The 12,426-nt window shown below is 41.2% G+C and overlaps 2 protein-coding genes and 1 long non-coding RNA gene across 4 annotated transcripts; 1 reads left to right on the plus strand and 2 right to left on the minus strand.

Moving 5' to 3' along the window:
- Positions 1-177: 177 nt before the first annotated feature.
- LOC148230233 (uncharacterized) lies at positions 178-1,660 on the minus strand. Of its 2 annotated transcripts, none has more exons than XM_088197044.1 (8): positions 1,475-1,660; positions 1,260-1,404; positions 1,056-1,199; positions 836-988; positions 710-749; positions 604-641; positions 413-532; positions 178-344 (listed from the first exon to the last, which is right to left on the minus strand). In XM_088197044.1, the coding sequence occupies exons 1-8, from the start codon at positions 1,524-1,526 to the stop codon at positions 320-322; spliced, it is 717 nt and encodes a 238-aa protein (XP_088053170.1). In that variant the 5' UTR covers positions 1,527-1,660; the 3' UTR covers positions 178-319. The 2 variants fall into 2 exon arrangements, with proteins under 2 accessions (XP_088053170.1, XP_088053171.1); XM_088197045.1 differs by having other exon boundaries at positions 845-988; positions 1,475-1,645.
- A 1,859-nt stretch (positions 1,661-3,519) lies between these two features.
- LOC148230234 (uncharacterized) lies at positions 3,520-4,578 on the plus strand. The gene is made up of 3 exons (XR_015811311.1): positions 3,520-3,616; positions 4,097-4,182; positions 4,443-4,578. It is a non-coding gene; the product is annotated as an uncharacterized LOC148230234 (long non-coding RNA).
- Positions 4,579-7,080: 2,502 nt separating this feature from the next.
- LOC148230235 (uncharacterized) lies at positions 7,081-11,350 on the minus strand. Its single transcript, XM_088197043.1, has 6 exons — positions 10,836-11,350; positions 10,396-10,766; positions 10,141-10,326; positions 9,953-10,077; positions 9,631-9,892; positions 7,081-9,567 (listed from the first exon to the last, which is right to left on the minus strand). Exons 1-6 carry the CDS (start codon positions 11,322-11,324, stop codon positions 7,662-7,664), a joined length of 3,339 nt encoding a protein of 1,112 aa, XP_088053169.1. The 5' UTR covers positions 11,325-11,350; the 3' UTR covers positions 7,081-7,661.
- Between the last annotated feature and the right edge of the window lie 1,076 nt (positions 11,351-12,426).

Consider the following 12,426-nt stretch of genomic DNA (forward strand, 5'->3'; position numbering starts at 1 on the left):
TGGAAATTGAAAAAAGCGTTTAAAGGTTATACACAATCTTGCAGGTTTGGTCGACGAATTTCCTTTTTAAGACTGACGAGATGATATTTCAAAATCAGTAAATTAGTCAAAACAAATTCTAAAAATAGATCTTGTCTAGTCAATTTTACAAGTGATAATAAATAAAACGATAAAATGTTATTGCTGATGAGATTTTATAAATCTACATATTACAAATTTGAATTATAAACAGTACAAAGTAAAAAATTCATACATATATTAATAAGTATATTTTTATTATATTTAAATATCACATCGCGAGCGGACGCTCGCCGGTGACTCACCGCATATGGAAGAACATCAATCTGAAACGGACGATATGGATTTAACGCGGAAGAGGGTTTAGGTAACGCAGCGTCGGAAGCGCACTCACCCGACGACCGTGCCGATAACGAACATCGCAGCGTTGGAAGCTACAAACGAGACCAGAAACTCTCTATCTAGAAAGCGCGCTCTTCTCCTGTGACGAACGTAGCGCTTGAATGTCCTATTTCTAAAAAAATAAAATAAGAATCAGGATCGGTGACGCTTCACGTGTCGCATGAGAAACGTCGTCGGACGTACATCACGGGCGGCGTGTCCGTTTTACCCCGTTCGGCTTCCTATAACAGCATATAAAAGTTTAGCATATAACATGGAAATAATATTATTAGTCAGCGATCGTACTCACGTATCCAGAAGCAGGACTGAGCGACGGACTTTGGAGCGTACTAAAAAAACACGAGAGGTTATTACGATTAGTGATACCGCTTCTGTTGTAACGTAACGAATATTGCACCATCGAAGAGACACTCACTCGGTATACCTGAAAGACGGAACGGACAAACATAGGGAGTCGTACTCCGACTGCGTGTCTTTGGCGTCGTTCCCGCGGTAATTGATGAATATTTCTCCGAGCTCGTCTTCCGCGTTCGACTTGGCGGCCGGGCTGTTCGGAGGACTCTTGGGACTGAAACGACAGTTTCGATTGTGAAATTGAAAAAGCGACTTTTGTCATAATGATGCGAATATCGCACCTATAGGACGAATAGTTATTCTCTTTCTGGGCGTCTCTTAACATTTGCAAGAGCTGATCTATTATGGAATAATCGGGCGTTTCGCATCTGGAACTGAGCTCCGCGTTGGATCTGGCCATAGGAGTGTTCGGCAGGCTCTCGGGACTGAAATATAAATAAATAAGAGGACGCAAAAGATACCGATAGGGATATTTGGGGTAGTACCTGTCGAAGAAGCGCGACGAGGCTAACGACATCCTGTCTGAAGAAAAGTTGGGTTCCGCCCGGGCGTCTTTCAGCATCTGCAAGTACTGCTCGGCTATGGAAATCTTGGGCGAATCGCTCCCGGAGGCGACGCACACCCACGAATCTGAAACAATGGCGTCGTTCGAATTGCGTATTTGTTTACGTCGCTCTTCGGTATTTGTATCAGTTCGCACCGCTCAGCTGCTCGCCGACGGCCGACTCGGCTGCGCCCTCGCGGGAGCCCATGGCCGCTCGAATCGCGAGAAGCCCCAAATCGCAAAACCGAGGCGAACTTCCTGCCTTTTATGTAGGTAAACAGCAGGCTGACCAATCGCATCGACGTCGCGTAGGGACGTTCTTGGTAACCGCTCGCCACCGCGTTACTATTATCACCTGTCAAAGATATATTTTAACTTTTAAATACACCTAAAACTTTAATTCTTATTATAAATTTATTCCTAGTATTTTCAAAAGAACCAATAGTTTTTTTGCTAATTACGATACAAAATCTACAAAAATAAAAATACTAAGCAGAAAATATAAGCTCTAAAGCAAAAAAATGTGTTTTGGCTGGAAATAGTTTGAAATCGTGTTAATTAAAATGGCACATTTTAATTTTGTATTCTAAATAAATAATCTTTTTAATGACGTTTCACAATTTACGTTTTTTATTTTGTAACCCGCATCCGCTTCTACAGAAGCGGCCGTGCTTCACGGCGGCGCAAAGCGAATCGAATCGAACACTCAAATTTATATATACGCTGTCATTCCGCTATAAGCTTAAAGAAAGCTTTGAGAAAGATGGCAAGTTTATGTTTACACACTTACTATTAGCTCAAAAGCACACAATACAGATATACGCTCGATATACTTATCATTACTTCTGTTTATATTTTAAACAAATTTATAGAAATTAAAATCATTACTATATTTTTTATATCGGTCAATCGGAGTAATGATAAGTATATCGTACGTTTATCTGTATCGTGTGCTTAATTGCTAATAGTAAACTAAAACTTGCCATCTCTTTCTCAATATGAATAATGATGAAATTGATAGCTCTCGGACTGACTGTGTTAACGCTAATAGATTACAGTTTGGCCAACGGATAGTGACAAGTGGCAATTACTAATCAGTTTTGGGTTCCGGAACATTTTCGAGAATCACGATCGCGGCCTCTTTTGATGGCCGTTGGAACTAGGACATCCGCACTTGCCGACTCGCCTATAGCTGTGGCCATCCGGCTCCTTAATACGCTGGCATTACATATTGACTTATTTAATGTTAGCTACGAAGATCTGAACCAGTTTGTATAATTTAATTTTAATATTTTATAATTTTTTGTTATGTTTAAGTATTGTTATATTTATGTATATATACGTTTTTTATGTTTTATAAATTTAAAAATTGTTTTCGACCATCGTGGCGCATTGGGGTAACCTGTTAAGCCACGATGGTCTTAATTTAATCTAAAAAAATTTAAAAAATAAAAGTGAACAATGGACGAGACAGCCCGGCCGTTGTTTATCCGTCAAAGTCTACCAAGAGAATGCGCCGCCGTTACGTCAGTGTTAACAGAGTGCCGCCAAGTTTTAGCTATAATAAAATAAGTATAATATATACATAAACCGGGCCCCACAATAGTGTAGGGAGCCTATTTATATATGTATTTATTTATTTAGGTTTTATTATGGCCAAAACTTGGCGGCCCTCTGATAACACTGGCGTGACGGACACACTCTTCTCTTGGCAACTTGGCGGACTTTTATGCCGGTGCGGGCCCCGCGCACCATCCACTCACTCATTTACATTAATAACATGTAACTTCAAATCTAAAATAAAATACTACTGCAGCGGCTCAATTTGCTTCTAATTGCCACCCGTCACCTCCCGTCGCCAAAATAGTATTTCAATAAATGATTTTTCAAGGCAAATTCAAGTCACTCGTGTCTAAATGGCGGCGCAATTTTGAATTCACGTCAAAAAGCATAAAATCGTGCCGTCGTAGTGGAAACAATCGGTTATCTAGCGTTCATATTAAGACTTTTATACTGAAAATCGAATGAAGCACATCTAAACCAAATTTTGACCAATAGGAGAGCGAAAAAAACCATTATGCCTTCACAAAAGTAAAAATTTCAATAAGTGATATGATATCACTGAAATGACATAATTAAAAAATTATATTTTGGGATATGGGGGCCGATTTAGATTTGTTATGGCCAAAACTGGTTGGCACTTGAGTAGCACTGGCGTGAAAAATATCTCTCTACACTAGCAATCTTCTAGCGATCCGGACGTGCGCCATGGTGTGCGCGCCCCGTACCTTTAAAAATGTAAACAAGTATAATTCAATAAAATACTACTGCAGCGGCTAAATCGGTGTATGATTGCCACCCGTCACCATCACCGCCACATTCGAGAATGTTTTTTTATATTTTCTTTGAGGAACCCGAGAATTTCTGATTTGGAATCATTTCAGCTTTATCCAGTGAAGAGCAAAAGTTAGCCACTCAGCTGATGCTCCCCCTCTCCCTCCAAATGACGTCTTTATGCGATTGTGCATATAATAGTTGTTGTCCTATCAAATACCCAGTTTCATACAGAATCGCAAAAATTAAAAAAAACATACAATAGAAGAAAAGCTTGTTTTGCTTTTATTACCGTTGGTAAACATAAAAATTAAAATGAATAATAATGGCGGTTAAAAAAATATTATTGGAATATGCTTATTAAGCAATTAAAAACTGCTAACATCGCTACAAATCAAACCAAAGATGATGCTGATGTCCTCATCATCGAAATAACCATTGCAGAATCTGAACAAAAGACCGCCGTCATCATTGGAGAAGATATTGATCTGCTAGCTACTTCAATAGGACAAACATAACTACATCAGCAAGTAAGTTTCAAATGAAATGTGGAGATACGCATGTATTTGTCTAAAAGCTTCGACAAATATCCTCGTTTTAAAGAACATATCTTATGTTTCTACGCCTTCAAGTGGATGCGACACATCTGTGGTGCTTAAGAAAGGAAAACTGCAAATTATAAAAATGTTCGAGAAGCACCCCGATTTGTACAAATCAGCTGAATTATTTCAAGTGGAAAACTACCCTCTAAATATATTATTTGAAAATGGAATACATGTTCTTTTTGCAGTGTATAATGCTCCAAAATCAGAACATACAAGACTCAACAGACCGATGCAATCATCTCTTCCGCCTGTGAAGCACCTCGTCAGCATATCACTACTTCCAGATCCAAACTTGGTTAGGAAAGGACTTACGACCTGAGAAATGGGAGTGGGTTTTACAGAACGAGATCCCGGAGCCGACATTACTGTCGACAGCACCAGACGAATTATTGAATAGAATCTTTTGCAATTACAAGAAAGGTTTTTGTGCGAACTGTAGTTGTAGGAAAGTATGATTAAAACGCTCTAAAGTTTGTGGCCAGCGTCAAGAACAAGCATGCCTCATCGATATCAAATAATTTTAATGGAGAAAGTGAATTTTAATAAATATTTTTGTGACAAAAGTGATCCATAGCATAGGATTTATGTGGGTGGCAGATCTGTTTATTAATTTTGATTGTTGTGATAATAAATATACACTAACATGTAAATTAACATTAAAAAAATATTTATGAATGAAACTCTAGAAGTTTTTTGAATAAGAATAGGCGAATATCAAGAATAGGCTGAATTAAGTGAAATGGCCATTAAAAAAATATTACCATTTTAAACAACTTATCTTTGTGAACAAACGTTTTCTAAAACGGTAGTAATAAAAACAAAAAATAGAAATCGTATTCTATTAGAAACACTTCTTCGAATTGCAACATATAAAATTACACCTAGAATCGACAAATTAGTTAGCGATGATCAAAGTAAGTCTGCGTTGGAAGAATGAAGATGAATGTGAAATGAAAGAATGAATATTTTTTTGTTAAAAAAATAATATGCTTACTTCCAATCTAAACCTTGGGTTTATTTGATCTGTAAAAAAATATTTATTTTCAGGTTTGTACAAAATTCAATATCACATAGAAATAATATTTATATTTGAAGATTATAATTATATACCAAGATGTTAAGATTAAATTATGTGATTTTTATTTCTGTATGTGTGTATATTATGTATTCGCTATCGAACTAAATAAATAAATATATTTTTTTGAAAGAGATGAATATTTTAATAATTATAAAAATGTTTTTAAATCTACATTTGTCTAATGGGCCAAAAAAATATTACTGAGCTTAGGTGAGCCAAACGAATAAAAAAAATAAAACACAGAACTTATTAAAAAAAATTTATTAACTTATAATTAATGTAACACTTGTTTTTGTATATTGCTTGATATCTTTTTCACATCAACTGGTAATTTAGCCAACGCGCATCGCAGTTGATTGGTCGTGTTTTCATCGAGCAGCCTGCTACTAACAGTTTGTTTTTACTATATTTAATTTTGAAAAGAAAGAGTTGATTGTAATTCTATTAGTTCCATTTGTAAATTTGGAGGCGCTGATTCCACCTCTACGTTAAATGGAGTTAAGAATATTTTGAACATTTCTTCATACTTTTGAATATATGAAAATCTGGTATCGAATTCTTTAATTAATTTTATGATTTCAATAGAATATTTAAAAAATCATCACTATTAGTCATTTAATAATGGGAAATGAATTGAATTATTTGACCGTAATTGATTTTGATAAAGCTTGAGTTTTGTTACGAAGAATTTTATATCTTGATAACATTCTGTAATCAGCTTATTTTCACCTCGTAACTACTGATTTAATTTCATTGTTATATACGTTAGAAAACATAAATCTAGAAGCCATTGATTATCGTAAAAAACTCACATATATTATTGCTATCTCTGTTCATAAAAATTAGAATTTCTTCTCTCAATTTTTAAAATCTTAATAAGCAGTTTCCACGACATTGCTACGACAAAAAATGAGATCGCTGTATTTAGATTCGAATTCGGTAAGATATTCTTGAAACTGACGATGCTTCGATGAATTGTTTTTAATACAATTAATTACCTTGACAAAAACTGAAATCACATGGTACGTATTCAATACTTGTACACGTAGGTTCTCGAGGTGCAGAAAATAATGCCAAATGAACATTTCAAAATCATTTGTACTTTTTCCCGAAGCTTTTGTGTTCGAGAATTAAATTGATAGCACCAACATTTTTTCCATCCATTGAAGGGGACCCAACTGTCGCGATGCCTATGAGATTTTTCAAATCAATCCGACGGATTTGTGCACAATTTATACATCCTTAACACTAGGTTTACGGGAACTTTTTGATACCTATTATAACAGAAACCCGTCAAAATGACGATAAACAAAATCATATAAAATCGCTATAAAAATATTTAATTGTTCAATTGAAATTGTCCAATACTTTTTTAGTACACGACACGCTTCTGTTTCCGTGCACCCTTTGATGTGTTCTAAGATGCGTGAATCAATTATTAGTCCAAAAGCACTTCGCACATGACCCGACATCACATTTCTTTCGGAATATCCAGTACAGGCACAGTAACAAAGTTTGGTAACCACTGCCCCAATTTAGCGCAATTTCGTATAATGTTCGACTCGCGTATTGTTTATGCGGGACTTATTGGAAAAACCGCTATATATAAATATTGCAGTTCATTCGCAGCGATGAGTAAATGAGACATTTTTCGTTACAAGCAAACGAGAGTTAATCTACGATCTTTTTTAAATTTTCTCCTTTGGTAAAAAGAACGTTCGCGTTATGCAATTAAAAAAACGCACTCTTATAATATATCTTTATTTAACATTAAAATAATTATAATACTTTATAATAGCTATAAAAATATGAAGGTTTATTTCTTAATCGACCGGCTAATAAATTTCTAGCGAATTCCCATCGCTGATTGCGAGTTAAAAAACTACATACAAGTTTATACTAAACAAAAATTTAAAAAAAACATTCGTATTATTTAATTTCATAATACGCAACGATAGAATCGTAACATACTCGATAGAAAAACAGCAGCTATATAAAACTCTATAATTCTCTCTCGATATGGCGCATGCGCGATTGCGAAGCGCATCGAACGTAAGCTGCGCCGCGAACGATCGAATATTTACATAAACTTACGAACGAACTAGCGTCGGTTGTACTGTTAGGTTCCGTTTCACAGTATCTATGGTAAAATTGAAAACTAAACGTACGCCCGCACGTCGCTTCGTCCTCGCGGTGTAACAATTTATAAATTCTCATATCTACGACGCGCGGCGACGTCTACGCTCGAACGGATGCCTCGAGACGTTCGTTTTATTCGATCGGATCGATTTACGGACAATTTGTTTTCTATAGCTTTTTACGGGTGTCATTCTGCCATTTCGACGTCTGTCGTTACGACGCCGTCGAAGTTGAACGCGTCGCCGACGAGCGCTTCGTCCACGTCCATCCGGTGAGCCTCCGAACTGTCGACGTTGTCGGTTTCTGCGTCGTTTTGCAAATTTTTATCGCAAGAGAAATCAGAATTGGACACGAAGTTGTCGCAGATGTCGGCGATGATGTCGTCCGTTTCGCTCTCGGAGGGCGGAACGTTGGAGTCCGAGGGGATCCGATCGGGCTCCTCGGACGGATTCGAAACCTTAGTCTCTTCGACGTCTTCCGCCTGCGGTCGGTCCTCGCCGAACTCGGTCTTGTCCGGAGAGTCGATGATGTTGCAGTCGTCCCCGCTGTCGGACACGAGGTCTAACACTTCGCGTTCGGGCTTTTCGTCGTTGGACCCCCGATCCTCGAGCGGATCGACGAGCGTTTCGGATTTTTCCGCGTCGATCTCTTCGGTCACGTTAGAAGAGCCGTTCTTTTCCGGCGAGGATCTAGATTCGGTTCCGATGTCGCCGACGAGGGAATCGTCGTTGAGCTCCAATATCGGTCCTCGAACCGCTTCGCCGGTTGTTTTGTTAATATCCTCGTCATCGTAACGGAGTTCTAGGCTCTCCGGCTCGGTCGCTCTTCTATCGCCGGACTCTTCGTCGTCGTCGTCGTCGTAATTCAATCCGATATTCTCTAACGCGCTCGTCGCTTTGGGAGAGTTTCGTTTTTCAAAATCTAAATTTAAATTGTCGGGCAAATTTTCCGAATTATCATTATTTCGCTTATCGAAAACGAATTCTACGTCTTCGGCTACGTCAGTGCATCGTTTTTCAAAATTACATTCTACGTCATTAGCCACGCTCTCGGTTTTATCAGTGTTCCGTTTTTCAAAATTAAATTCTACGTCGTTACCTGCCCTTTCTATTTTATCAGTGTCCTGTTTTTTAAAATTAAATTCTATGTCGTTTGTCGCGTTTTCTACTTTATCGATGTCTCGTTTTTCAAAATTAAATCCTACGTCGTTCGTCACGTCTGTCGTTCTGTCGAAATTTAATCGAACGGCGTCGGACGCTTTGCCGATATTTTCTTTAACATAATTAAATTCTACTTCGTCTTCCAATTTGCTTATTATCTTGTCAGTTTCCTCTCCGTCGTAATTAAAATCGAGACGGTCCAATTTTTTTATAGTTTTGTCAATTTCGTTAAGTTCCGCTTCGTCGGTTATGTCCTTTTCGGGATTAAAGTCTATATTGCACAAACTGTTTTCCATCTTATCGGATACGTTCGAACTGACCGTTTCTGCGGTATCTTCAGTTTTCGATATAGTATCTTCCGATATGCAATTTTGCTCTACCGTCGGCGGTGTAATATTTTCGTCCGACGGAGGGCTTTCTTCGGCGACCGCGTTATTCTCTTCGCGGGGACGTTCATTTTCACAAATTGTCGGATCCGCTCGGACTCGGTCGAGTTCCGGCGCGTCATCCTCGGTTTTTTCGGTCTCCGGCCTTCTTTCTTCAGGCTTGGACGTCGAATCCAAAACACTTTCACTAATTAAACTATCAAAGTCCACGCGATCGGCGCAATCGTTGCCTTGCACCGACGTGATTATCAGATTGGCGACCGCTTCCTTCGCCCCGCCGTCAACGTTTTCCTGTTTCGTCGTCGCTTTCTTCGTTTTCTGTTTCTTTCTGAACGGCCTGTTGGAGAATATGCTCCGGAGAGAGATAAACGACAGGCTCTCCACTTGGGTGTCGCTCCTTCTGGCGAAGGGGTTGACGACCAGGTTGGGGTGAGCCGAGTCCGAATCGGATCCGGAGTCGTTGTTTTGGAAATCGGCATCGCCGTATTCGAGATACTCCTCTTTGATCTCCTGCTTAACCTCGGCGCCGAGGGGATTCTCCTGTTCTCTGAAAGCGGAAAGAGAGAAGTGAGAAAAAAAGCGTAATAAAAAAGGCACAATAGGAACTAACCCGTCGTCGGCGGGTTCCGATTTGACGATGACGTTCGCCGAAGAGTCGAAGGCGTCTTCGCTGTCGATCGGTTCCTTCTTTATGTGCTGCAGGAGGTTGTCGCACTTGGAAACGGTCACGTGGACGAGCTTCAGCGATTTTAAATGCGGATTGTTGGGGTTGACCTCGGGCGAGCTCTGCACGGAGACCGTGCAAATCTTTTCGTGTCTGCGGAGCTGAATGCGCTTGGAGAAGTGTCTCTTGCATTTGGAACAGTTTCCGACTGAAACGCGACGGAAGATACAGAGAGACGAATCGAAGCGAGACCGAGGGGGAAACTTACCCGAAGCCGCCGGCGCGCATCGATGCGCGCTTTTCAAATTTTCTGTGGCGAAATTCTTGTGACATCCGTCGCACACCGGATCGGGGACGATCTCTTCCGGGATGCACTGCCTCAGCGCAAAATGCCTGAAACGGGACGCGAGATTAGTCTTTCTTCGTTGGTATGGGATTTGATGACATTGGACTCACTTGTTATAGCTCTGGAGGAGTTTGAACTCGGCCGAGCATCGCCAGCAGCTGTAGAACACCGACGACGTCTTGTGCCATTTGTGATGATCGTCAGCCAGACGGACCGAGGCGAACCACTCGCGACACGGAGCGCATCCCATCCGGTCGCTAAATATCGCAGGCGAGTGCATCTGACCGAGATGCTGGCTGAAAAAGAAATTTGCAAATGGGCGTTCACTCACGTCGGATCGGCGTCGTCGAAACGTCGAAACTCACGTTAGCAACTTCTGCTTGGTGAATCCGGTCTTACACACGATGCAGTTGTACGGAGTGGCGATCTTCTTGGGCGGCGGAGGCGGAAGAGGCGGCAGCGCCGGCGCTTTGGCTCTCCTGGTCTCCGCTCTGGCTTTGACGGCGACGGTTTCGACCTTTTTGACGACAGACGAGGAAAACCTCGGCCGCTTTTCGAGAAGAGGCTGAGGAGAGACACACGACCGTTCCCGCTTTCTGGTGCCCATGCGCTCGGCTAGCAGAGACAACGGCTCCTTAGTGTGTCTGAGAGAGCGTTTGGCGTCCTGCGGGGAAGGGGAAGAGGGAGCGGGAGCAGGAAGGGGCGGCGGCTTCGAGGGGACTTGGTCTTGAAAAGACTGAAAGAATTAGAGAAAGGGTTAGAGAAAAGAGAAAGAGTAAAGGAAAAAGAAAAACGAAACGCGTACCACTCGGGGGGCGTCCGCCTTCCTGCGCCCGCGCTTGAGAGCCGGCTTCGTCCTGGCCCTGGCCGGCTCGTCCGACTCCTTGGAGACGTAGATGACGGGGCCCGATACGCCCAGGATGCAGTCCTCGGAGAGCTCCTGGGTGAGCGTCTGCGGCGGCAGTCCGAGCGAGGTGCGCACCTTGCTGTTGGTGGCGCGGCACATCTCGCGGAACTCGAAGAAGTCGTTCACCTTGTCGACGCACAGCTCGCAGATGAGCGGCGGCATCTTGTCGTTGGGCCGCACGTCGATGGAGCAGCAGTCGCGGATCTTGTGCCGCAGCTCGGGCTCGGCCAGGTGCTGCGGCGGCGACGCCTGCACGATCGGCATTTTGTAGCCGCCGCCGCTGCCGCACAGCCGACAAGCCTTGAACACCTCCAGGTACGAGTGGCGCCGCCCGAAGCGCTCCATCTCGCCGACGCCGACGCCGACGCCGGTCCTCCGGCCGGTCATGGCCGACGCGCGGTCGCTGCGGACTCGACGCTGCGTCGCGCGGGCGCATGCGCAGGCCGCCTATTGCGTCGGTCGACTATCAAATAAATTTTCAAAATATTATTTTAATGGCAACGCTAAATATACGTTTCGCCAACTGTTATTCGCTAAAAAATTCGCAAAAATTAATAAACGGTTTATTTTATTCTAAGTTTTTATTTATATGTGCAATACATCTCAAAACGACTACGACATGGGACTAATAACGAATAACAAATTGATATTTTGCTTTTTACCGTATATGTATGTATATCCAATATCTTGCAACGAATGGATGTATAGTTTTTTAATATTACCAAAATTTGACGGCACGTTCTTTCGGTCTCTTCTTCGAATAAAGGTTGGCTCACACTATCTGAGATAAATCAGACACTTTTATATTTTTACATTATTTTATATTTATGATAATGTAAGTGTAAAATACACATATTTATGACTCGATTACCATAATTATGAATATGTACATTTAAATCAGTTGATTATTTAGATATGGAATTATATTTTTTTTGTCTACAAGTAAAGTAAAATCGCGCGGCTACACTATACAAACTTTCGCTCAGTCGTACCGAAATGGTCATGGAGGAATAGCCGTTAATGACGATAATTGCACCATGTGTCCTTAAATTTTAAAGTTTTGTTTTAATAATTATACACCTTTGGCGACGAGTGGGATCTTATTATTTAAACTCGCGTTAATTACTCTAAGCAAAAGTGGTTATTTATCAATAAGGATAAGCTAGACCAGGGGCTCCCAACCCCGTGCACGCGAGCGCCATGGCGCCCGCGGACCGATTTGTGTGCGCCCTCCACTATTCGACCGCAATAGAATTTTTTTCACAAACACTAATTAAAATTTTTAATTATTTTTAATTATTTGTTAAGCCTCTACTAAGCTCTCTCAAAGTTGTCCGAACCGAAGCTACAGCTGAAATCGGCCGAGATCGCCGACTTTTTTCCGATTATAGCTCCTATAAGTGGCAAAAAAGGAATCTTTGACGAGTCAGGTGGTGCCTGCCGCCCTACCGATATTGTAAAACGCGCTCTAGGATACAAAAAGGTTGGG

This window comes from Plectrocnemia conspersa, unplaced genomic scaffold (assembly GCF_051122295.1).
Source record: "Plectrocnemia conspersa isolate PC_06_02 unplaced genomic scaffold, ASM5112229v1 ptg000011l, whole genome shotgun sequence".
NCBI lineage: Eukaryota > Metazoa > Arthropoda > Insecta > Trichoptera > Polycentropodidae > Plectrocnemia > Plectrocnemia conspersa.

Bases quoted from the DNA above. Each gene is read 5' to 3' on its own strand.
- LOC148230233 (XM_088197044.1), bottom strand. From the start codon at position 1,526: ATGGGCTCCCGCGAGGGCGCAGCCGAGTCGGCCGTCGGCGAGCAGCTG. The intron at 989-1,055 runs GTGCGATATTCG...CTGTCGTTTCAG, and splicing joins AATAACTATTCGTCCTATAG to TCCCAAGAGTCCTCCGAACA. The intron at 533-603 runs GTACGTCCGACG...TTATTTTTTTAG, and splicing joins ACGGACACGCCGCCCGTGAT to AAATAGGACATTCAAGCGCT.
- LOC148230235 (XM_088197043.1), bottom strand. From the start codon at position 11,324: ATGACCGGCCGGAGGACCGGCGTCGGCGTCGGCGTCGGCGAGATGGAG. The intron at 10,327-10,395 runs GTGAGTTTCGAC...TTTCTTTTTCAG, and splicing joins ACCAAGCAGAAGTTGCTAAC to CCAGCATCTCGGTCAGATGC. The intron at 9,568-9,630 runs GTTAGTTCCTAT...TTCCGCTTTCAG, and splicing joins TCGGAACCCGCCGACGACGG to AGAACAGGAGAATCCCCTCG.